The sequence below is a fragment of the Melozone crissalis genome, unplaced genomic scaffold (assembly GCF_028551555.1).
Source record: "Melozone crissalis strain CALT ecotype California unplaced genomic scaffold, PUWL_Pcris_2 ptg000042l_1, whole genome shotgun sequence".
Classification (NCBI taxonomy): domain Eukaryota; kingdom Metazoa; phylum Chordata; class Aves; order Passeriformes; family Passerellidae; genus Melozone; species Melozone crissalis.
Genome location: NW_026535820.1, coordinates 59,035,518 through 59,061,348, shown reverse-complemented (window position 1 = coordinate 59,061,348; position 25,831 = coordinate 59,035,518). Strand labels below are relative to the sequence as shown.

The window sequence follows — 25,831 nt, the reverse complement described above, 5'->3', positions numbered from 1 at the left end:
TAATTGACAAGGGATGGACTCATTTTACCAACAGCTTACCAATATAGATTTGGGGAAAAAAAAAAACAGAAAGCCATCCCACACACAAGAGAGCTGGGGTCAGTGCAGGCTGGATCTGAAGGAGTGTGATGCTTTTGACTTTTCCAGTAGATCCATGCCATCAGGCCTTCCTCTGTGTGTACGGTTCCCAGTTGATTGCTGCTGCTGCTCTACATAACAAACACTGTAGCCAGAAAAACATGCAGTCCTACAAGCTACTGAGATTCATGTTGCAAGGCCAACATAAATATTCCTATTTATGTCTACTTACAGAGAAAGATGACTGGATTATTTTGTCATCTGTGTTTTTTTCCTCTGGTGTTACATCTTCTGATTTGTGGGACAGAGTTTCTGACCTAGTTAGGCCTAGAAAACAGGAGGGAATAGGAAGACCAGACAATCCTAGATGATCTTTGTTTTTCTAGGAAATGCTTCACTCCCTTTCTATTTGAAAAAGGACAGACAATTATACTATAAGCTACAATATATGTACTTTGTTCTTCAGAGAAACTAGAGGAAAATAAATAAATGGGAGTCGGAAGGTTGGAGGAAGAATTATGGACCTAACTGAACAGAGGATTGCTCCCTGGAAAGGATTGATTCTAACTTGGTTTTTACATTCATTAGACATCATTATTTTGCAGTTGATTTCTCAACAGTTTAGATCTGAGTGATACAAAAATAGTCTTCCTACCAATACTAAGCAGGGAAAGGGATTGCATTAAACATTCTAAATTGCTAAACCCTTTTTAATATACACTATCTGTAAATGTTTAAATCATTAAATCAGTAAGTGTATTAATTTATGCATTTGTCACTATTTCTTACTCATAATTGAGTCCATATAAAAGATTATTAATAATTTGTCAGCCAAGTCTGTGCACAATCTCTAGCATATTGTTGATGATAGTGTAATGCAAGCTGTGATATGGAGTATTTGTTAGTGCTGTGAGCTTAGACATTGCATTAGCTTTCTTTACATAAAGAAACCGGTGATTCTGATTGCAGCCTACTAAATATTCTGAAATCTTAAATTCTGCATTTACAACGTTGAGCAGACTGTGGTTGCCTTATGCTCATGCTTATCACTGAAGCAACATCTGTGCTTTACCTTAACAAGTGGAACAAGGAGTATTTTTTTTCTGGGTGTCTTATAGACCATGTGTCCTCAGCATTATACTTGCAGCTGCTGTCTCTTTCACATAATGAGCTGAAGGGAAGGTTGTATTTTATTTCAAAAAACACCTGTTGCCTTGAAAAAGCTCACATACCTGATGGACCAGAATGGTAATATGAGAGAAAGAGAGACTTCATATTATGCTAAAGAAATGAGGGATTTAACACGATGTGTTTTGGCTGTAACAGTTGTGTGGTTTGTGTGCCTGGCAAAAGGAAGAATTCAAACACAACTGGTATCTGTTGGGGAGCCTCCTTCCTATTTTTTCAGCATGCTGTACTCTAAAAAGTCTGCTGAAAGAGAACAAAACAAACAAACCACAAAAAAGAACTAATAGCTAGCTTCTGGCTCTCTTAAACACAGCAGCACAGTGGGCTTTACAAATATTAGTTTATCAGAGTCCTGCTTAGGCTCAGTCTTGAGAGCAAGATTATTTCTCATTCAAATTACAGTACATATAGTGGTGAATCTCTGAGGTCAACTGCACTGAAGCAATGAACCACTTTTGAAAAGACAAGGAGAGTGGTTAGGCTTTTACATACTCTATTTAAAGCAAATTACCCTAAACAGCTAAGATAAGATCTTTTCCCTATTCTGTCACTGTGGAATAAAGATCTGGTGATTATATGGATATTTATATGAAATGCAAAGTCCCCTACAGGCACATGTTTTATGAAACCACTTTCTGCTGTCCATGTCACAACTAGAGCATGTGAAGTCAGTGAAAGAGTGAAAGTCAGGACTGCCACCAACCAGCTGTCTTTGGCCTGACATACCAGTGTCTTGGAGGCTGTCACCAACCATAACAGGCTGTAACAGCCCTGAAGCTGACTCTCCATACATGCCAACACCAAAAGCTGCCCTTCTGTCAGAATGAGGGAAATTCAAAATCAGTATAAAACAGATTGTGACTCTACAGCATAGGCCATGAATCCAGCACTGCAGAAAATGTGTTAAGGATGGCAAAGAGCTGCTTGTGGAAGACATAGTGTACCTTTAGATTGTGTCCCAGTGAGGAAGCTGGGTTCAAGCAGGTTTGCTGGGCTCTTCTCCTTGGCAAAGCAAAGAAACCAAAACTTTAGAAGGCCAAGAAGCAGGTTTTTGTAATGTGTTTATTATGAATTTCTTCACATTATTTTTGTTTATGTGCTATCTCAAGTGGTGGAATACTTTGGCTTGAATTTGATTAATGTACCAGATGAGACATCACGATAGGAAGAGAATGTACTGGTTCTACAAGAGAAGGATAGATAACCTCACATTTCCATATTTTTAGTATTTTTGTGGTACAGAGCAGAGCATAATTGCAGCCTTCTGTCAAACACATAAGCTAATACTTGCCTTTTAAAAAATGTTTATTTGTAAAAATCTTTTAACCTCCCAACCCTACCAGTTGAAAGAACAGATTGTCTGTGTGATTCATTTATGTTCCCTCTTCTCTCATCCAAGCCTATTTATCTTGGAATGGAAAACTATAAAAATATGGATGCCTTTTCCCTCCTTTCTTCCATCAACTTCCAGCTGCTGAAATGCAGAGCTCAAAACAAAAGCTGAAAGAGCTTGGAGCATTCAGAAATGAAGTGGTAGGTGGTTCAGTTGCTCCTTATTGGAAGAGGGTTTGGATGCAATCCATTATATGTATGACTGCCTGAACAAGGTTAGCACCGAGAATTAATTCACAGCACATTATCCAATCTGCAGGAGTTCTCTGTGTGCATGCACTTGTTTCTTATCATGGTGAGTAGAGAAAGCAATGTGCACCCCACAAATGTCATATGCACATACCCAGAGAATTTCTTTATCTGTTACATGAAAGCAGTGACATTCTTCTCTTCTTCCCAGTAAAGTCCACGTAAATAGAGAGCTGAAAGCAGGAGATATGTTTTATGAGATATATATGCACTTTGCAGAGTGCCACTCTGGTTTGGATTGTCAGTGAAGTTAAAAAATCCTACCTTTCTGGTTTTTTCAAAAGAGTAGTTATGACACATGAAATAGCTGCATGTTGTCTTTTCATGTGAGAGATGCTGTAGGAGTCAATGATGTTCGTAGCCCTGAACTTTGAGCAGGATGTGCTGCTGTCTGTGCTACACCAAAAAAACCCCACTTTTGCACTTTATCTTAGCTTATCTAAATGCAGACTATCAACCCCATTATTTGACTGATTCCTCATTCACCAGGCAATTTGCTTACAGGGCAACAGAATGCACAAGTGTACTCTCGTGTTCATCTTTTGTGCTCAGAGGCTGTGCGGTTTTAGGCATTGTGTTGAAAGTTGAATTAGAGCTCAGAGAAGAGGATGATGTCAACATGCCCAAAGAGAAGCTTGCTGTCAGGCTGCCTTTGCATTTCTGTGAGAGGTATTTTCTGCTACATGGAATAAACACCAAACCAAGGTGCTAGTGCAGGACTGGGGAAAATGGAATACATAAAGAAAGAATAAAAAGGTAGATATTTTTGACAGCATACAAAGTGCACTCAACTGAGAGAAAGAGTCTTAGAGCGTAGAAAATGGTACTGCTGTCCAGCAAACGGGAAAATAAAATAAAATCATCGGCCTTGGAAATCTGTCAGTGTTAAAGTTGATTTTGTAATGCTAATTCAGCTATGTTTCTCACCGTATGTATGTACTACAAGATACTTCATAACATGAGCAATAAAGAATGTTCACTTTAATAGAAGAAAGATGGAAATGCAATATATACAGTCTAGCTGAGAGGCTAATTTAGAGGTTAGTTTAGAAAAAAACCTGACATTTCCAGGAGTTTTACAACTTTTGATTGCTCTGTTCTAAAGGACAACTTCCCATATGGCCCTAGGGATTGAATCTGGCTTTCAAAACAAGCAGGATTTGTTGAGGCAGGTGCACTGGTGTGCAGACATGCTTGTACCTGTTGGACTGTATGACACCTGGTTGGGAATAAAGATGGCTCCTGAGCAAGAAGGACCTGTCCATTCCAAGTCTAGAACACCACCTCCTGAAAGAGTGCGTGTTTTTCCAACAATTATAATGGATCAGGGTGTTAGTTTCTTGACACTGACATTGCAGTAAATACCACTTGTTTTCCTTATTATTTGAAAAGGCAAGGAAGAGATAAAAGTCAAACAAGTATTGAAAAATCAATGCCATGGTGGCCAGTACTGAGCTTTGAATTGTGTATTGCTGGCACGAGAAACATGCACCTGTAAATCTGGTGGGGGATAGGGGTGGGAATATATGAGAATATTCCATATGGCATTTAGTCAGAAACATAAGAAATCAGAAATACAAACACTCAAGGTTGTCAAGAGTTATTCATAACCTGTTTTCATGGGGGTTCTTTGAATGTGGAGTAGTTCCTGACTTAATCCATAAGCACTGATTTCAAAGTAGTGCAGTTGATGAGGGACGTTACAGACCATTTTTGACCAAGGTCTAAAATTATTTTCCCCTAAAAAGGATATTATGTGTATATGGTTACTCAGTGCAATGGGATTTTCTGATCTCCTGAGTATGCTAGAAAAAGATATCAGAATTATTTCAGTGGGTAACTTTATATGCAGTGTGAAAACAAAGAAAAATCCATCATGTTTGCCCAAGAAAATGTTAGATAAGTCACTCTTATGAAAAAAATCTGATCATGAAGGGTTCTTGAATTGACCAGATGAATTCAGAATAATATTCAGTGTTCACACTAGATATAAGGTCCGTGTTTTACCAATCAATTTACTTAATGAATAGAACAATTAATCAAGGCATGCATTGCATTTTTGGCCATTTGAAGTCAACGTCAAAACTGATCATATGCTTTAGCTCATGCTAATTTTGCTATCCCTATACAATTTTTCATTGAAGCCCTTTAAGAAAGTATTTGAGTCAACTGGCAAGAAATCAGTTTTTCTTGGTGGTTTTCCAGGAGAAGCAGTGTACAGACTAGAGGCATAAGAGTTCCACAAGTTGAAAACCACTGCGTCAGCTTAACCAAAAATCATAAGGTGATAAAATTACATGGCTAAAAGAGCGAGCTAAATCACAGATGGCTTTAGAGTGTGAACCACCTACACTCAGAGCCACAAATACAGTGTGAGAGTGTCTCTCCATGAGCCCGTTGCAAAGCCATTGCCTAGGACACTTGCTGGTGTAAAGTCAGGAGAAAACTTATCAGGGAGGATTGAATATATGGAGTTGGCACAGAGCCAGGGTCCATGAGGAAGCCTTGGTAATGACTTTTCTCTCTGTTTCAAAGCAGTCTAGGATCTAGAGAGTATATAGGTGACAGCCATCTCAGGCACTCAGCGTCACAACTGCTGTGAGGTGTGTGGTTCTCACAGCAGTAATTTCTGGTGAACCACTGCCAAGTTACACTTTCTTGATCCATCAGAAAAACAAAGGCAGCCTCCTTGCTATTGTCATCAGCATGAACCTCTTGCGATTGAAAATTCTTTTTACTGGTGCTCATAGTGCTTATATCTCTGGTGAAGATTATGAGTTGGAGTGGTAATATAATTCAAACCCATTTGTTTCAGTCTGAGAAATACACATCCATGAATGCTTTTTTTTCACTTTTTTGGGTTTGTTTTTTTTTTCTGTTTTGGGACACATGCTTGAATGATGTCATTTGTTGCTACAGGCTATGAGTAAGTCTTTTATTAATTTTCAATCTCATTCTTTCTGAAGAGCACGTGTACACTCTTTTCACTCATCTGCCTCCCCATCCCTGACCTGCTTTTATTTGGCTAGTTGGTTGCAACTGTTTTGAGTGTATAGAAATGCTGGGCTTGGAAACTGAGAAGGCTGTTCATTGTAGTCAGCAAAAAATCAAACAATGAGCTCAGAATCTGGCTCTTCAGTCAGTTTCTAGTAAAAAGGAGTTCAGTGAATAATGAGAATTAAGCCACAAGGGAAACCAGTGTGCGGTTTGAATGTTGTTTTAAATAAGCTGGGAGTGCTGTCAGGAGTGATGAGGGTATAATGTGGCCATAAATGTGCATTGCCTCTTTTTATCCAGTATGAATTGCATGATCAATATGGTCACATTTCTGAATGTTGAAGAGTCCATTAGGATAGATTAAACCATGTCACTGTCACTGCTAACTTCTTTTAGTCTACTGACACCCATAAATGGCACTATGTATTTCCACAATTAATCTCCACTGCAAAGCAGTTTAAGTATTGGTGCAGAGTTTCATAAGCTTAATTATGTGTTTTATCCCAGAGACACAGTAAAAAGATTCATTAAGCATCTTTATGTAGAACTTTGAGGCTGAAACATTTCTTTCTTGTTGCTTTAATACACACTTTCTGTTTTTAAAAACACCTTAGTTCAGATCTGCTTTTAAATCACATCCTTGCCTTTCAGAGAGGCTGAGGCTCCCTCTCCAAGTACATGTAGGGTTTTGTCATTTAGCACCTCTGAAAAGGAAAATATGGTTCAGGTGGGAAGAAATACTAAAATATTATTATAGATGTCTGAGCTTTGAACTGACTTCCACGTTAGCAAATTTTGGTTGGGTGCCTGGGATTCTTTCAAGGTGATGAAAATGGAAGTGAATTTACAAGGAGACAAGTTCTGGCACTTTCAGCCTTTGAGTTGCTTTCAGAGAGCTCAGAGGGACTACTTGCAGAGTGAGGTGGCAATGTCACCAGTTGTCTTGAAGTGCATGAGAGGCAGAACATAGAAAAAAGTCTTATCTATATAAGAACTTATTTGTCCAAGCTTTCTCTCTAAAGGTAGTACAATTTCTTAGAAATCAGTAGGTCTTCAGTCTTTATCAGGCAACTTGTCAGACAAAGTCAAGAAATCAGTTCTTCACAAGGGTGCTCAGTGATAACTGCTTGAAGAATATTTCTGAAGTAAAACCTCAAGAAGTGCCATAACCTTTTTAATTTACAGAGAGAAGCATCTGAACTTCCTAGAACTTATATTTGTTAAATCAGGGACACATCTAAGGCCTGTGAAATTTTAAAGTCTTTTCTGAAATTCCTTTTATATGGATTTGGACCTTCACAGAGAAGGGCTTCTGACAGAAGAGCTGGTGATAGAGAGTGAGGGCGCTCAGCAACAGCCTCAGGGACAAAGCAGCCCAGCAGAGAAATAACCAGAGTGCCTGCAACCAGCACAGCAAAAGCGTGTTTGTGCACATCACAATGAGACCTGCAGGCCCCGAGATCTCTGTGGTTCTCTGATGTGCTGGCTTACAACACGTGCTCCATGGAGGAAATGTAGGTTTGCTTTTCCTCAGGGAAATGAGGTCTTTCCACAAATAGTTCCTCAGTGCTAGCAATCAGGTCCTCCAAAGAACTCTGAGCTCAGATGTTCATGGGAAAGAAAAAAGGCACCTGAATTTGAAAAACTGTTGATCTTGGTAATAACAAAGTTTAGACTTCATTACTTCAGTGTATTATATGCAGTTTCTGTTTATTTAAAGAAATAATGCACTTTTTCAGAGAGGCATAATGTAGCTCCAGGTAACAGGAGAAACTGTAGGCTTCAAAGAGCTGTGAAACGTTAATGTACCCCACTTTCTGTTCTTCAGTCAGATCATGAACTAAGCTGGTTTCCCTTTGCCATCACTCTAGGAGAAACCTGCTTGTTTTTTTGTACACTAGTCAGGATGAAGAGCTGTAAGAGCTCTGAGGAAGACTGTGGCCAACTTCCTCCCTGTGCAGGTTGGGGTGCTTTCTGTCTACTCTCCCTAATACAGATTACCAAAAAAAAGAAAAAACATTCTGCCATGGCATAATCTTTGACATGTGATACAAAGAATATTCATGTAATATTTTTACTTAAATGTATTCCCCCTGGAAAAGCCTTTCATCTCAGGAGTCCTGGGGTATTTAACAAAATGGAGGCAGGTCAAATCCCGCTTATCACTGATTGCTCTTACTCATACTCTAATGCTTATAAAATACAGTATTGACAGTCTTTGGTTATTAGAAGCTCCAGCCAACAGTGGTGGCCTGGTATTTTAGTGATGAAGAGAAGCCATTTGTTCATATGGTGGTTTTATGCTTGTTTTTAAAATGTTTGGCTCTTTTTATCTGTTGTTTGTTTCTATGGTGATCGCTAATGACATATTACAGAGGCAGAAAGTGACAGCACAAATCCTGCACAGCTGACAAACAATTTTGTGGCTGAGTCTGGTCTATAGAAGAGCACCAGGGACCAGGTGCTTACATCTAGATCAGGTGCTGCAATGTGACAATAGCACCCTTTGCTTCTACTGATGTGGAGACCTCTAAACATGGATCCATGGCTGTGTGCTGTGCAGTGAGGTGGCAGGAAATCTCCATCAGGTGACTCGGCCCTTGGCAGAAGTCTGCGATGGAAATGGCAAACTTGAATTCTTGAACATTTTCAAAACTGCTCAGAAAAGAAAGGTGGTGTAAAACCACCAACACTTTAGTCTGTAAATAGACCACATCTTGAGTAATGAGTGGACTTCTTATTTTTGTACACAATTCTCAGCATTTTTCTGTAGGAGAATAGAATATAAGAAAATAAAGGTAGTGTAGAAAGTAATCTTACACCTAAGGAGTTGCAGCTGGGCCAATTATCAAAGATTAGGAACAGGCCTGACTTTAACAGGCCACAGCTGTAACCCATGAGAAGAAGAGTGCTATAAAAGAATGGGGTGGCTGGGTGAGAAGGGAGTTTGAGTCAGTTGGCTCCTTTGTGAAGAAGAAAGAGTCAGTGCTCTGAGGAGCTGCCTGTGAGAAGCACCGAAAAGGTATGAAACTTTTGTGATAGGCGACAACAGTATGGAATCCCTGCAATAACATGACAATGTTTTTCTGTGCTGAATCTTCTGGAATCCCTAACTATCAGTATGTTACATCTGTTCTTGGAACTTCTATGTCAAAGTTGAAATGAACAGAGGTCAAGAGACTCATATATTTTTGGCTGTTGTCAAAGAGATTAATGAAGAATTTGTGAATCTGGAAGAAAAAAAGCAGTCTGAGCTTTAGGAGAGCATCAGCTAGTCAATAGCTTTGGTCTGGCCTTGCTCTTCCTCTCTTATGGGTGGTGAAGGTTATTTGAGACATTTTTGGAGAATATGATCTCCTATTGCTTCACTTGGCAAAAATAAATAGCTGCAATGGCCCTAAAGCAAAATATTTATGTCCATTTGAAACAGTGACAGATGAACAAAATAATTGACTATTTCTGCTACTAATATTAATAATTATTTAATTAACAAAGCTGACATTTCAGTAGTATTCATTATGTTTTAAACTTAACAGTCCCTTGAAATCAATCAGAAAAGTACGTCATTCAAAACGGAGAGAGTTTAGAGGAAATTCTGGAACATTGCGGCAAACTTTGTTGGTGCAAGTGGTGCAGGACATTTATATTCTTTACTCAAGGCAATTAATGTAAAAACAACTGTTGTGTTTTTAAATATCCCTTTTTTCTAATTCATCTGTACAGTTCATGTTTCAGATGGAGAAATAAAATGACAGCAGCAATTTACCCCAAATGATTCTATCCATTTTACATCATTAATTAGCACTGAGAGATCTTAAAGAATGGTATGGTTTGAACTCCACCAGAAGTAAGAGCGGTTTAAGTCACAGTGAAGCTTACTAAAAATTAATGAACAGAGACATGGCTGCTACTCTGAAACAAGTAATACTGTGCACTGTTACATGACACAGTGTTTAATACACTGTCAGAGATAAACATCCAAAGAGACCAGCACCCAGTTGACAGCACTGATTGATACTCTACAGGCAGCAGCACTGCTGAGAAATTTCAGCTAAAATTCCCTAATATAGACATAGCCATAAAGACTGAAAAACACCAGAAAACCTCAGTATAGGGAACAGCTAATTGGTGGGAGTCAATGTATCTGTCTGAAAGTAGAAAAGAAAATATCTCAGGTGGTGTCTTGTTCTGTGAATACCAATGGCAAATCTCCCACTGACGTTGATTTTGACTTGAATTTCAACCCTGTTTTTCTGCATGGACCAGTGAGAGAAACGTGACAGTTTTTTTCTTTTTTACTTCTCGTTTTCCAGAGTAAAAAGTGCTTTGTTTGTAGAACTGCCAGTGACTCATTAAGGATTGGTCCAGTTTTTAAAAATCTCTGTCAGCCAATTAGCTGTTCAAAATAAATACTGTCTATTTGGCTAGCCTGGGTGGTTTCTATAGCAGCCCCATCTTAACTTAAACTCCATTATTTTTCCATTTCTTTCCTCTCCCTTCAAGCCAGCAGCCACTTTACCACTTCACTTTGAAGATGCTTTTGAAAGCAAAATGGAAAAGACAAACTGTGTCTCTTCCTCTGGTAGTGCTGTTCCTCTTAGAGAAAGGCTGGGGGCAAAGAAACTACATCTGTAGTTTTCATGAGCTGAAATGAAAACTACAGGCAGTCACTGTGTCCTTTGCTAGATACAAAGGACCCATAATTGTTTCTGCAGAAACTATATTTTGAACTAAGGACCACTAAACCCCATTTTTCCCTTGCGTCCTCTTTACTATCTAGAACTGTATTTTGATTTACTAATTATCTCTGTTAAAGTTAGCACGTCTATTATTCTCCAACAATAGAAATCCAGTGGATTCTGATATTTATACTGTGCTTTTAAATGCTATGATTTTGAGGAAATGCGGTATTAAATACAATAGCATTTGACAAATTCAATATTATAAGGTCAGTAGGGTAATTTTCTTGATTAAAATTTCATAAGGAAATCTTATGTTTGTTTCTCTTATTTCTATTTAGTTTTGGGTTTTTTTCAACTAGTGAATTTAAATGTAACTTGATCAGAGTGCATGTGCCTGCTTGTTCTTGTAGCTTGCCTGGCACATAAATAATATTTCTTTATTGGTACTTGGATACCAGAGTGAAGGTCAACTTAGATTGAACAGAACATTTAAAGTGAGAAAGAGACAGATCATGAACCAACATATGCTCTGGAGAGCTGAACCTCAGCAAAACAAACTGGAAATTTAAGCTTCAGGTCCAGTGCATCTCCATCTACTCAGTTTGAAACAGTGCAAGTTTGAATGGAATTTGTACTCATGCTCCTTCAAACAGGTCAGCAGTGTTGTCTTCATTAGACATGTCTCACAGAGCCTCTGGCAATTTTTCAAGCCAGAGCTTGTCAGTGGCTTCTGACAAATATCAGAGTTTGGCATTATGTTACGACAGAGAAGGTTAAACCAGTTGCTATTTAAAAGATTATTTCTAAATACATATGATTCTTCCATTAACCTCTGCAGGCTTAACTGAGAAGAGACCTGTGCTGTTACTGCAGTGGCAACAGAGAGATCACTCACTGTGGTCAGCCACAGGTTTCCACAGCCTGGAACTGGGCTGTCATGGCACACATGTCCAACTTCAGCTCTTCCAGCCACATCAGTCCCCTGAGTCAGCTGTCAAACACACCTGAGGTGAAGGATTAAGATGCATTATTCCACACTATACCAGTGGGGAAATTGGGGTGGTGCATGGAATGCCACATGGTTCTGGAGTTCAGGTCCTAAGTCAAAGCTGTCTCCTCCAGCCTCTAGAACAAATTGCTAAAAGCAGAGTAGGAAATGCTGTGAGGAATTTGTTTCCTTCAAAATATTCACCTCATCTGAGGAATCTGTCTGATGATTGATGTGTCTGTATGTAATCCCAGGAATGCCAAAAGGATTACCCTGAGTTATCAAGTGTCAATTTTCTGGTTCTCCAGAACATGTCCATTTTTGTCTGCAGATAGATGTGTGCAAGTTGGTGGTGTACTCAATTCTGATAAATTTAATCATGATTCCTATACTATTTTTGGCATTCAAGCTTCATTATTAGAATTTAATGTAACTGAAAAGGTTTCAGCTGATTTCTTCTGTAGCAGTCTTTTGTCTGAGCCACACAAGCTGTTGAGAAAGATGCCCTCTGTTGCTCTGTTGTGTTTTCACTCATTAGTCTTTGCTGCTTTGGGGGGGGGGGGGGGGGGGGTCTCATGAAAGAGTCACTCCCTCCAAAATTGTAGTGCTGCCTGCTTAGTTACACAGCCTGGCTGCTAAGCACAAGGAGGTAGCAGTGAAGTGTCACATTTGAAAGACTACAAGAAAGAAGTGGAATGGTGATAGACTGAACTAATGCATTCTTAATGAGAAGAAACTCTTACTTTGAAGGGATGCAGGGAAAGAAATACAGCATGCTCAGAAACAGTAAAAGTCTGAAAGCTGTTTTTAATGCTGTTGCAGAAAGAAGGAAGTCACTGTGGCAGAATTCTTATAAAATTCTACTTGTTAAATGCAAATACTGTGTTAGCATGATCGTTTTATTAAGATGTATATTCAGAAGTGGGAGATCTGGCTGCTCTGATCCCTACGCAGTTAAAAGTTTTGGGAGAGGATAAATTTTGGGCACATAGCACAAGCCTTGCAATCAATATATTGTCTACTGACAACTGAATGTTTCAACCATCTTGTAATAAATTTTGAATAATAAAAAAAATGCAAGAAGCCACCATTTAAATGTAGCATTCTTTTGAAGTAACTCAAAAGAGTGTTACCTATGGCTTGTGTGCACTCAATAGCACAAGATTTCTTAAATACTGTTCCCAGACATTTTGAGAAAGTGGCCTTGGCCACACTCTGCACTAGAGGAGAAATAATAGAGTTCTGGAGGAGAAGTGAATCCTGGTTCCACATCCAACAATAGTTTTCACACGCATGTGAGGCATAATCAAGGAATGTCAGTCTTTTAGGAACATCCGTGTGTATCATCCAATGGTCTGTCTCCAGCTCTAACCAAATTCCAGTGCTTGATCAAAAAGAAATTAACAATGAGACAAGAAATCAGTTGTTACTTTGTACTCAGAGTGGAGGAAAAAATCCATCTTCAGCCTCCATAGTGACCACTGGGATCCCAAAAGTGTGTATTTAATGCAGTGCAGACAAACTGCCAGACAGACACATTTTTCAAACCTCATTGATGTTACAGCTCAGTATGTGTTCAAGAACTCAATAAACAATCTTAACTTTCTATATCTAAGGACTGTTTTCTCATATTTATGATCTGTTTGATCAGCATTTAAAGCTCTGTCTTAAAATAATGCTGCCTCTTTGGAGGAATTGGAAAGATCCCTTCTGAATGTCACTTTTTGCATTGTTGGAAATCTTATAAATTTGAGACCATATTTACTCATGGCCTAGATTTCAGACCTGTGATTATGTGCTGACACTACCATTTTCTTCATTCTCTAGTTGCATTGTCTGTGAGAAAGAATTGTCATATTCCTCAGCTGCTTTCTTGCTAAGAAAAATAAGTGAAACTTACATTTTCTTTGTGTGACAGATAGTCATTGTTTTAAAAATCCAAGTAGCTTGTTTCAGCATCAACTCTGATTTAAGCTCATCTTTTTTTTTTAGCACAGGTGACTGTTAATTCTGTGCACATAATTCCAGAGGAGATTCTCTCTAATGACACTTCTGTAGATCTGCTAACAATACTTTGCCATATCCTCTGTAGAACTGCATATGTTCTTTTCACAAAGCCACCTTCCTGGCATTTATACTTGTGTTTTCCAGTTTTCAGCATTTCCATTTAATCAGTTCCATATTTACACTGAGAACTATGCATTGTTTTAAAAAGGTACTAGGGAGGATTGGTAATTTTTTTCCAATTCATATTATCTGTACCAACAGAATTGTCTTACTCTTCTTAAGTGATGAGCGAGTCCTTCTTGACTGTGTTAAAACCTCCTGAACTTGGGTTGCCCAAGAATGTTATGAGTGCACACCTAATTCTTGCTCTTATGACACCAGAAACATATTGATTGCTCCTAAAATTAATCCTTGAGGAGAACAACTAGCAACTTTCCTCCTCTCAAGTAACACCATCTGTAATATACCTTATTATTGCCTCTGCTTATCAAGCTTCTTATCCAACTGAAAAATTTTAATACTAATTTGTGTCATTTCCACTCAAAGTATGCATTTCCCATGAGGACCCACAATAAGCATTTTATATGATACCCAGAAATACTAGATCTGGCACATTATCTTTGTGTAAAAAGTAATGATTTCAACCATAGGTAATCCCATTGTAGTTTCTTCTGCTTTTCATTTCCATGTGTTTTAATTATTTGTTTCAAATCTGGTTTAAATGTTCATGGTGCTGAAGTCAAGCTAACAGTCATGATATCACTTGATTTAACTTCCCTCCCTCTTCTTGGGCATCTTTGCCATCATTGTGTATTTCTGACATGTAGTACTATCTCCAAATAATATATATTGAAAATATTTTCTACTTGTGCTTCCATCTGCCAGTGTCTTCAGTAGTCTGGAAAAAAAATAATGTGGACCCAGCATACCCACAGCTCAGTGATTCTGTCACTGAGCTGTGGATATTTGACTTCCCTTTCAAATAATGTAATTCCCATTGATTTGCCATCATTCTCCTTAGCTACCCTTTCAATATCTTTATGGACATTGACTTCCTTGAAACTGAGGAAGAGCATGTTATTCAGCAGCAGATAATCTATACATCAAAAATAATGTAAACATACCAAACTTGCCCTTCAGAGCAGTGTCAGGGCTTCACTTCATTGCTTTGTTTCTTTATTGTTCCAGTAGCTAAAAAAATACATCTTTGTTTTACTTTCCCATGTGAGGTACAGTTCAAAAAAGCCTTTATCCATCACTCCTTTGCTGTATGTGTTACAGTGCTTGAAAAGAAGTTCTGCTTGATAATCCAGGCCTCCTCTCACTCTGTGAGGGTTTTGTACCTATTCTTATTATATTGCTTTCATTATTTGTTCATGTAGAGACTCTAACCCTTTCCTACAATTTCTCCCTCCTGCCCATTGCACACAGGTTATTTCCATTCTTAGTGTAAATCCATCCTTTTTCTTCATTCAAGTAATTAAGTTCCTCAGACCAATCATCATCTTTCATTGATTTTTCTATTTTCTAAAAGCTTGCCTTATACTAAGCCTTAGTTACAGATTTATTTTTATCCATTTTGCAATCTAAGCAGCACTGAATTCATTCATAATCACTTCCTCCTCAGGAATATCAGTTTTTTCTCAGCTGTTTTACAAGGTTCTCCTCACAGACACAAACCCCCCCAGTCTTAAAATAACTCACACCTTGTTGTTTTATGAATTTCTGTACCAAAAAGAAGTCATCTGAAATGTCTAAGAATATCTAAACCTTGCTATTATTGATTATATTTATGTCTCTGGAAAATTTAGGCTTCCTTTATTATTTATTCCTTTATCTATTTATAGAGATGATTATACCCTACCAAATCTCAGCATGTCAGACCATATTATCCCTTTCTCCCCAAATACTGTCCAAGCTGGGTCTCTTTTACCATCTTCCTTGCAGTGACTTTCATCCTAACAGATTATGTTTTATTCATGCCATCACATTTTAAGATGAATAAACACAATTTAGCTGTTTTACTTTGCTACAACATCAAATTTCCTGACTTTCATGTATTTTAAGTTGCATCCACGTGAGTCTGTATATATACTTACCTTGTTTTCTTTTTAGATTGAAAAAACCCCAAGGAAAAATGGCATGCACTTCCCCACCCTTTCACAAAGTGATTATAAATGTACCTATTCATATTAGGTTAACTTAACAGCGTTTGGTTTGGCTTGGTTTGTATTTAGCAATATATACTAGTTATGAATAATTCTTTTCTATGCCAGTAATGCTTTTTCCTAGTCACTACCCCTCCACCTGGATGAGGTAGAGGTGATACTGGAATACTCATTCAAATCAGTGTATATCAATAAGAATGTACAGAAAATGTATAGGGTTCAAATAAACGAAAAAGACCAGAAATTTGAACATTAGTAAGCAGCCATGAGTGTAGAGATTTATCACCCAGCCAGACTGGTGACATGAAAGCATACTGTCAGGTGCAGCTCTAACCCAAATGCTAGAGTTCTGTGAGTGGAAAAGTGCCCAAAAACCTTCAGCCACCATCTCTCATGGCCATCAGTTGTGCCCACAGATCACAGGCAAGGAATGAATTACAGCATACTCACTCAGCAAATGTGCCAAGCTCAACTCATCCTGAACATCACCACAGCCTAAGCTGCAGTTCAACACAAAGCTTGCAGATTGCTGTTCCCAGTGGTAATAAGTTCTTGCTATGCACTTGGGTATAAGCATCACCATTAAAATGCCTAGACGTACTCTGAAGTGTTAAAATTAAGTCCTCTGTGACTAAAAGTAGGAATTATAACTAAAAGCTTATAACTGCTTATCAATTCATTTTATTTCCTGTCTGAAGAAGATAGGGAATTTAACCTTAGGTGTAAAAAAAAGAAAATTATAGCTAAGCTAGTACTTTAATACATTTCTTCCAGTCAGTGTTGCTGTGATTTAGATGAAAAGCAGCAAGGAAGATTTGAGCTGTCACACTTAACTTTCAGCTGCCACAGAGAGGCACTGGAGGTTACAGGCTAAGGTTTAATTTATATTCCTCCTTTTGTTACAGGCAGAGATGGTACGTGCTGCTTTCCAGGCGCAGAGATCTTTCTTGCTGTTAGCATCTCAATGTCAAGAGCCTCAAGAGGTAAGGAAAGTGACCTGGAGCTTCAAGAGGCAGTGTATAAAAGAGTCTGTGTTGCCGTATGTTATTGATCCTGCATTTGCTTTGTTTGTTCCTTTATTTATACAGTGCACTTGGGGGCTTGCTTTCACTTTCATAAGCATGGTGTGCTGTAATAATCAGAAAGCCATGGTCTGGGGTTAAGAACCTTTTCTGTGATGAACCTGTGAATATAAGATCATTGAAGAAAGCAAAGGAGTGTCCACTTTACATTTGTAAGTGGGATCAGGCTTTCTCTGGAAGCTGGAAATGGCTATTTGCCACTCCCCCAGGGATGCTACGTGGTAGACATTGAAGTCAGAGTATAAGCTAGTGAGAGAAAAACCAATATTAGCCCATACACTCAGTATTCCCCAAACTGAGGTCCAGGTTAGGCCAGTTCTGGGAGGAGGGGAAAGCATTTTGTCAAGAAAATGAAAACTAAACTTTTATCAAGTTGATTTATATACTTGTTTCAGTGGCAACTGTTTAAATTCTCCCCTCACTAGAAAGCTCATGGAATCTGTGGAGTTGTTATGAATCTCATTTGTAGCTTTTAGAAGGCTCAGGGCCAATAGCACTTTATCATTCCTGGGAATAGCAATCAATTAGCTCTTCTGTGGGACCACCCTTGAACCTTCCTCCTTGGAGTATGCAGAGAATTGTCTTCCCTTGCACAGTCTCATCATGGCCTTCAGTTCTGCCTTTTTCCACTAGTTCCCTGCTCCAAAGTACATTAAAATCCATTTTTGCAAATCAGAACTCTCTGCACATGGTATAATTTATTGAAGTTATGCTGTCATTATTGTTCTTAGAGACACAAATTGGAAGTTTTTCCAATCAGTATGTTTTAATGGCAAGGGTGCTTAAGGAAAAGAAAAAAAAAAGCCCATAGATATTCAAGGGTAGACTTCAGAGTTCCAAGCAAGAAGGGATCAGTTGTTTTTCCAGCTGTCTCTGATCTCAGGGAGTAAAAGTGGGTCATGGCTCACACAGAACAGGCAAAATTCCCATTGGTACAGGCCTCAAGCAGTCATTTATATTGGCTGTGAATACAATTGCACCTAGTGGCCCACAAAATTCTACATGTTCATAGGTAAAATATTCCCCAGTGACCAGTTTCTGAATGGCCCGTAATGTAATGCAGTGTTCTTGAGTGTTGGGATTGTCCCAGCTCTGGTACAAGAATAAGCTGTGGGTCCTGCTTTGGCCTCCTGTGCTGATGTGCTATCAGTAGGATTCTGTCTGCTTTTCCAGTGAAAATGGCAATGGCTTCTGCCTACTCCTACCCTTACAACATTCTGACCTCATGTCAGAGGTCAAGTTTGAGATTTTTCAACTGTAAAGTTTAGAAATTTTTTTTAATGTCAAAAAAACAATGCTAAAAAACAAACAACAATGAAAGAGTAGAGGTAAAAAGAGATTCTCTAGCAATCTGGGATGATGGTTACAGAAGCATTAACAAAAGCAATTAATAATAAAAATCTTGTTAAAAACATCACCAGAGCTGGCCATCCATATGTCTTAGTTGTACATTATCAGGCTTGCATAGATTTCTGCATCTTGCTGAAGGCCAGAAAGTACACTTTTATCATTTAACTATCCTTTAGCACAGAGGACGTGCCACATGATATGTGTGTACACATCATTCCAAAGTTAAAATACCAGGAATATTACAGACTAAATTTTCTTTTTATCAGTGAGAGCAAGCCCAGTCCAAGTTACTTACTTTTTTAAAAACTGTTAGCTACACATTTTTATAGACATCAAAACACACACTGTTGTCCATTCTTTTTCTCTTTTTGCATATTTTTTTTTGCACAGATACACTCAATTATACTATGGACAGATGTGAAAGTAATTGAAGGCTGCCTGTTCTGTGCAAATTGAGAATTTTTTTCCCACTGCAGAGAGTGATGGTTCCAGGCATTAGGTTTTTTATATCTCCATCACAATGAGGAAAAAACTTTATAATAGAAAGTCACATTGGTTAAGCATGTTGAAAAAGCTGGTAATCACCAGCTAACCCAGGAGAAGGAAAGAAATAGGCATCCTGCCCCTGCTCCCCCGGGGCCTTACTGCTGTGATGTCATCTCGGCTCTGGTTGTATTTATAGCCTAGAGCCATGGAGTCAGTGTGGAATCCAAACAGGAAAGCTGATCATTAGTGTATCAGAATGCACAGAGTAGAGAAAAGCAAATGAAGATGACAGCATATCTATAAATGCAAGAGAAAAGAGAGTAATTCTGTCATTCAGCTGTCTAGACTGTTTGCTTTATAATGTAAAGCTGTGAATGAGCCAGCGAGTTGCAATTATGGCATAGGAGCTTTGTAGACATTCAGAGACAGCGGTGTGGAGACTGAGGGGATTTACTGAGTTCCTGTCAGGTTGGGATGTCATACATGGTGCCTTTAAAAAAAAAAAGAGGGAGGGGAAAATGTGCTGGAAAAATAAATTAGCTCAGCTCCTGCAGCTTACAAACTAATGAATAAGGATTTCAAACAAAAAGAAAGCTCCTATATCTATAATAATCCTTGGATATTTTTGTGCTCAGCAAAGAGAGAAACATGTATCATCAAAAAGTGGTATTTTTTTCTCTCTATGAAAATGGTGAAGTTATAGAATTCATTTCACTCTTTAATTTGTGCTCTGAGTCACTAGCAAACATTTTCAAACAGTCAAGATTGCTAAAAGTTGCTTTTGTGGAGTTTTGCTTCTTGTTAATAATGCTTTTTTTTTTTTCATTTGGAATCTGTTGCAGTGCACAGCCTTTATTATCTGTATATGTGAAAATAGTAGGAGCCAGGAAGGTAATTCCAGCTGGCATACCAATCTAGCATCAACTGCAATAAATTACTTTGCAGAGAGCATGTTCTGTTACTTTTTATGGTCATGTTCTATATTTGTGTGTGCAGTGGAGGAGATCACATGACACAGCCACCAGTTGATATTCCTATTTGTGTATGTCCCAGCTAATGGCTGCTAGATACAAGCTCATTCAGCAAGATGGGATTTTTCAGTCCATCTACTTACCAGAAATTATTATCTGATACAAAACTTCAAACATTAAAACAAAAAAATGTCTGTTATAAATTGTTTACTACTATAAATAGAATAAGATAATAGATGAGCTCATAAAAGAGTGCAAAGAAGATGGGAAAATAAATTAGAATATTGCTGTAATCTGTGAGAAGTTGTTTGAAAAGATATTTTCAGACCATGTGTTTGCATGTTGCTTGAGCTATTCAGAAGACAGGTTTTAGCATAAACCTTCACAAAACATTCTAAAACAGTTTGGATCTGCTTTTCTATTTCCCACAGTCTAAGCCAAATGCAATTCTGACTGAAATGTGTTTTTTATTTCATTGCATAATAATTTTAAAAGTTATTAGTGTTCCTGAGCAAATTTATCTGTTTAACAACTTTATTTAATTTGCAGTCATGAATGCCGATCACTGCTCAAAGTCACTGCATTAAATTCTTTGTGAATGGTGACTCATATACTGCCTTCTCTTTATGAGTTGTTATATTTCACTTTAAACATTCAAACAGTTTTAAGAGTTGTTTTGAGGGCTTGAGGAATCCATTGTTCCTATGCTGAGAACAAGTTAATGAGATTATGATTTTTGTGAATCAATATAAGCATATGCAGGGTGAGCATGTTCATGGTGAGAAGTACTTCAAACAGATTTAAATGACAGATGCAGTTCAGACTATAAATGATTACGTAATTTCTCATTAGAGAAGAATGCTGAGTTCATATGACTGCCAAAGCTCATGGATTTATTCCTAACATTGTGCAGACAAACATTCCAATTAAATACCTAGCTTAAATATCCAGATCCTGCACACAGGTGGGAGGAGAGGGGTGGAAAAAAGTGAGAGGTAAAGGAAAGCTTTCCCTTTTTTTCCGAGAAAAGGGAGACCTCACCACACCTCACAGAAACCGAAGAAACTGTATTTGAATTCGGACTTAGAAGAAAGAAAAAGTCCTTCTGTTTTTATTTTTATAGCCAAGCAAAAAGGAAAAATAAAATCTATTGTAGGACTAGAATAGTTGTGGCAAAATCTTCGAAGAACTAATTCTCAGGATTTTTATGTAGAAATCAAAAGATGAAGATTCACAGTTCCCTACTCTCTGTCAGTGCGGGATTGCTCATTTTCTTCTCTATCTATTTTAAAGTACTTCAATAACAGGACTCCTGGGACTTATTATTCTGCATTCTAGCAGGATTTGTTTTCTAATTACCTTGACTTGCTTATGCCGTTCCATTTCCCCCTACTTTTCCTCATGCTTACTGGGATCACCCTTACTGTTTTCCAAAAATACAAACAGTAGGATACTTCTCACCTTGTTAATTTAGTACATTCTAATGCAAAAGAGTTTGAGCTGAGTTTCAATGCCATTCTCTCAGCTGCTGTGAGTTCACTGCTGCTAACCTGCTCCTCTGTGTCTAGAAATAGCTTAAGGAAGAATTTAGTTCAAGCCTTTTAAGGCCCTCAGGCCTCAAACTCAGAGAAGGTGCCAAGAGTGACATGGACAGGGGCCTGAGAGTCCTGAGCTCGAAAGGGAACCCCTTCCCCGGTCCTGTTCTCTGAAATCTTGCCAAACTGTTGGCATACTTCTGTTATCTGCAAGCCTCCAACTGCATGTGACGCGTGGTCACAGCCGCAGGGACGGACCAACAGTTTCCAGTCTCTAACCTACTGCAGTGCAGAGTTCACAGGCTCATTTGTGGGTACTGTTGCAAGCTCTTGCTCTGTTTCACCTCCAGATAGCCCCTGACACCTGTTACCTCGTAATTCTGTCTCAAAATCACTCATCTGCATTTTATCAGCCTCAAACTCATTGTATTTTCAGTTCATAGAATCGTTTAGGTTGGAAAAAACTTTCAAGTCATCAATCATAAACCCAGCACTGCCAACTCCACCACTAAACCGTGTCTCTAAGCACCACATTTGCACATCTTTTAAATACTTTCAAGGATGGTGGCTCAATCTCTTTCCTGGGAAGGTTATTCCAGTACTTGAAAACCTTTTTGGTGAACAAATTTTTCCTAAACTCCAATCTGAACTTCCCCTGTTGCATCTTGAGGCCATTTTCTTTTGTCCTGTCACTTGTTACCTGGATGTAGAAACTGACCTCCACCTCACTGCAACTCCCTTTCAGGTAGTGGTAGAGAGCAATAAGGTCTGTCTGAGCCTCTTTTTCTCCAGGCTAAACACTCCCAAGTCCCTCACTGGCCCCTCATAGGATTCACTCTCTAGATCCTTGACCAGCTTCATTGCCCTTCTCTGGACACACTCCAGCCCCTCAATGTCTCTCTTTTAATTAACTTCTCTAGGAATCCTCTCCCATTTCACTTTCTTCGCTTGTGTTTGCCAAAACCCCCAGGTCAATTAAAGGTGGATGCATTTGAGATTCACTTGTGCCCCAGGGGCAGTGCACTCAGCAGTAAGAAGGCCAGAGGCACTCAGGGATCATGGGAATGCAGAAGGGCCATGATCAGTGCAGCATCACCCAGCTTGCACAGAATGGAGGCAGAGATTCACATCAGTGGCAGCTCTGGACTGGCTCACACCAACATCCCCAGGCACAGACTTGCCAGCAATTCCCATTCTGTGCAAGAATCAGGCTCCAGTAACCAAAGGCTCCTTGCACTTGTGACCTCCAGTGTACCTGTGTACTCTGGATCCTCATTTGACATGCTAAGCAATTCTGGGGATCTGCAAGCCTTTACTGGATTTCTGCTGTTTGTAACATAATGTCCAAAAATCACCAGGGTAGTTTTCAGTCCCTGTAGCAATGTTCATATTCAAACTGTGCCATGTAGACCCTACTGAGCTAAGCTGATAGGACACTTCCTCTCCCATTGAGTACCATATTCTTTATTTCTGCCAAACACAAATCCCAACTAGTACTCTCCTTTCTCTGTGTTACACAATTCTTTCCTGGGATTTATGCATATAACCTTCTAAAAAGGAAAGCACAGGGGGTACAGATGACTGAAAAGCAGGGCTTTTTGATTCACAAGTTAGTTAATTATTTTCTTTTTTTCAAATTTTATTTTGGTCTAAATCAGACCACATTTGTGAATTCCAAAAGTTATGTCAGTTCCAGGACTGCTCAACAAACTGGACAGTCTTACAGTTTGGCCAAAGATGGAAACTTGCAACATCTAACATCTCTTTCCTGGGACATGCCCCATGAAAGGTGATTGCTCTTAGCAAAGATTCAGAGGATCTCAGACGTTGTGAACAAAGCAACTGTGGCTTAACAGAATCTCCTTGCTACCTGGAATGCCCTGGACCCCACTGACATGGACTATAATCACAGCAGCAGGATTGAGGAGTAGTAAATCAAAAAGTTGAAAGCAGTTTATTAGTTGTCATTGTTCTTGTTGATTAATTGTGGGGTGTTGCCTGTGTGCCTAAAGCAGGAGGAGCCTTTCTTGTTGAAAATACTGCGCACAGAAAGCTGCAGTGGACAAGAACACTACACACAGAACATTCAAGTCAATTTAAAACCAACCAGTCCCAGCCAAAGGCAGTGGGTGTGATTCTGCACTGCTGTAAACTGATGCATGCAGGTTGTATCAGGCCCTGGATTTCTCCACTGGTTAGAAGTGATTTGTCTTTCACATTCCTCTCCGTTTGCCCTGCCTCAGAGTTTATATTTAAAAATAAACCCACAAATGACTGAAGTAGTAATTTGTCGTGTGGGGTTGTGGTTTGGTATTCCCTGTTTTTTCCCACAAAGGACAAAACTGCCACAGCTGATATTGGCTGTTAGATTGAGAATTTTTGTGCTATCTAAGAGGAATAAAAGCCAAATACCAATTAAGTCACTTTGGAAGCACACAAATGTGTCTAAGCTTCTGTGCTGATGAAGCTAACCAGACGGTAATGCAGATTTGTCTCTCTGTGTCATAGTCCTGCTGCTGCACAGCAGTGAGTTGAAGTGGCAGAACCTGTACTGTTGATCAACACATCAAATACTTGTTACACCACTGTGTTGAAAATTTACAGTCTAAAAAAACTAGGCCATAATAAATTAATGTAGTTAGGTAGGAGGAGAGGTTTGAACCCTGAAAATATCGGAATACTAGAGTATTAATGTAGTGATCTCAGAGAAAAATCTCACTTATGGTCTCTACAGCCAGTCAGAAAATAGTCACAGAGAAAACATTGGATTTAGGTGGAGTAGGGTAAAAAAAAAAAATATTTTATATAAATTTAAATAAATAGGTTATTTCTTAACCTAATCTGAACACTGATTCCATCCAGCCTATGTATGAAGGCTTAAAGAAAAACACAAACCTTTCTTAAACTGCATACCTACAAAAAAAAAGTATGAAGTTAAAGTCTTCTTTGCGTATTTTGAAAATATAAAAGAAAGGGAAATTACAGTTAATCAAAAACTATTTCAGTTCTAGAATCACAGCCACTTATAGCAGAAATGCATCTCACTGGTGATCTTAGACACAGGATGGGCTTCTGCTCATCATCTTTAAACTGTCAGGGTAGGAATGTTGTGTAAGGTATTTTTCTAGGCTCTCTTAACAGTAATGGCCAGCACCTCTAGAGTCCATTTCTTCACATCTATTAATATCTTCTAACATATAGCCATCTAGTATCTATTAATGTGTGCAAATAATTCCTCAGAGATATTTCTTTCCTCATTTACAGTAGAAGGAATCAAGTCTCAGCTGAGAGCAGATGCTGGTCTGTTAAATTGTTAGAGCTGAGTGTGGTGGTTGCTATCCGTGACATCTTTCACCCCTTGAAAGGATGGGGTGTGGGATGGGACTGTACTAGGCAGTTTGCCGAGATAATGGCTGTGTCTCTGTTAGTGTTTTGGCTCACTGTGGGACTGTATTTCTCCTTCAAATCAGCCCTGTTTACTATGTCATGGTTTACATTATAGAGCAGCCTAAGGTGTACAAAGTGGGTATCATTCTGAGGTTAAGTGGAAGATCCACTCCCAGGCAGCATCTAAACCACAATTTACAGCTAGTCCCAAATAGCTCCTCCCTTACATGCATACTGTGAATGTTGGAGCCTCAGCACCAACTGTTTTGCTCTGCAGAGTCATTCCTGTTAGGCTGCACTGCTTGCCAACACATACAAAGGCACCTGATTCAGATCAACTCCATGTTTCAAACTTGCTCCTTAAAACCACAAAGCAAGTGTGATGGAGATTTTATGTAAGTATGAAGGAGAAACTAACAGAACTGTGCACCATGGAATAAAGGTTGTACTCACACTGTTCGGGTTGCAGCTGAGTAAAAAGAAGGGGCTGTTGATTCCAAATTCTCTGAGTTTTCTTTTGCTGCTCCTACACCAGAGGTTGCCATGCCCTCATTTTGCATGACTTAAAAGAGTATTTGTTCTCCTGACATGTTTTTTTCATAATAGGTCAGGTTGATTTGAACACTGTAATAGTGAGTCTGAATTGTATTGCCACTCATCAACATAATTCTTCACTAAACAATCTCACCCCTCAAAACCATGTAAGATTAGCTTAAAAATATATAAGATCTTTAAAACTATAGTTTTTATTTACCTGCTGTGTTTTGTGCCTTTGTGATTCATGCTGGCAGGTTTCTGCACAACATTGTCCTGAGAAAATACCCATTTTCCCAAATTAAAGCTGAGATTTTCAAGTAATCACTGGTTCAACCAGTCAAAATGTAGGCAAGCCATTCAGTTTAATGTGACTTTACAGGCAGATTTCAAACATCACAAAATCCAAAACTTTGGCCTTTCTCCTGAACTGAGTGTCCCTGTCCACCAGTCCTATAAGCCTGTCACCTGGGGAATTTCTTGTGTGGGTATTTTCTCCTTCACGATTATATGAAGGAGAAGAAAGTCTGTGTAGTGTGGTCTGTTGGGGTACTGGTATTTTTGGAGTACAGGCTATTTTATGACACTGGGCTGAGACTCTTAAGTCTCTGCAGCCAAAGCCTTCCACTTCTTTGGCATGCTGGAACTTTTTTGGAGTGATTTGGCTAATCATGGCAATAGTCTTATTACTCTTGATTTTCTAATAAGAATTATAAAATATTATAAGTTGGTTGTCT

The 25,831-nt window shown here is 38.7% G+C and overlaps 1 protein-coding gene across 2 annotated transcripts in view; it reads left to right on the top strand.

Annotated features, from left to right (window-relative positions):
• Window positions 1-25,831, top strand: part of CAP2 (cyclase associated actin cytoskeleton regulatory protein 2) — a 68,569-nt gene that overhangs the window by 16,632 nt on the left and 26,106 nt on the right. For both annotated transcript variants that reach the window (XM_054285418.1, XM_054285419.1), the window contains exon 4: window positions 16,655-16,732. In XM_054285418.1, coding sequence (XP_054141393.1) covers window positions 16,655-16,732 — 78 coding nt within the window. The remainder of the gene's footprint in view (window positions 1-16,654; window positions 16,733-25,831) is intronic.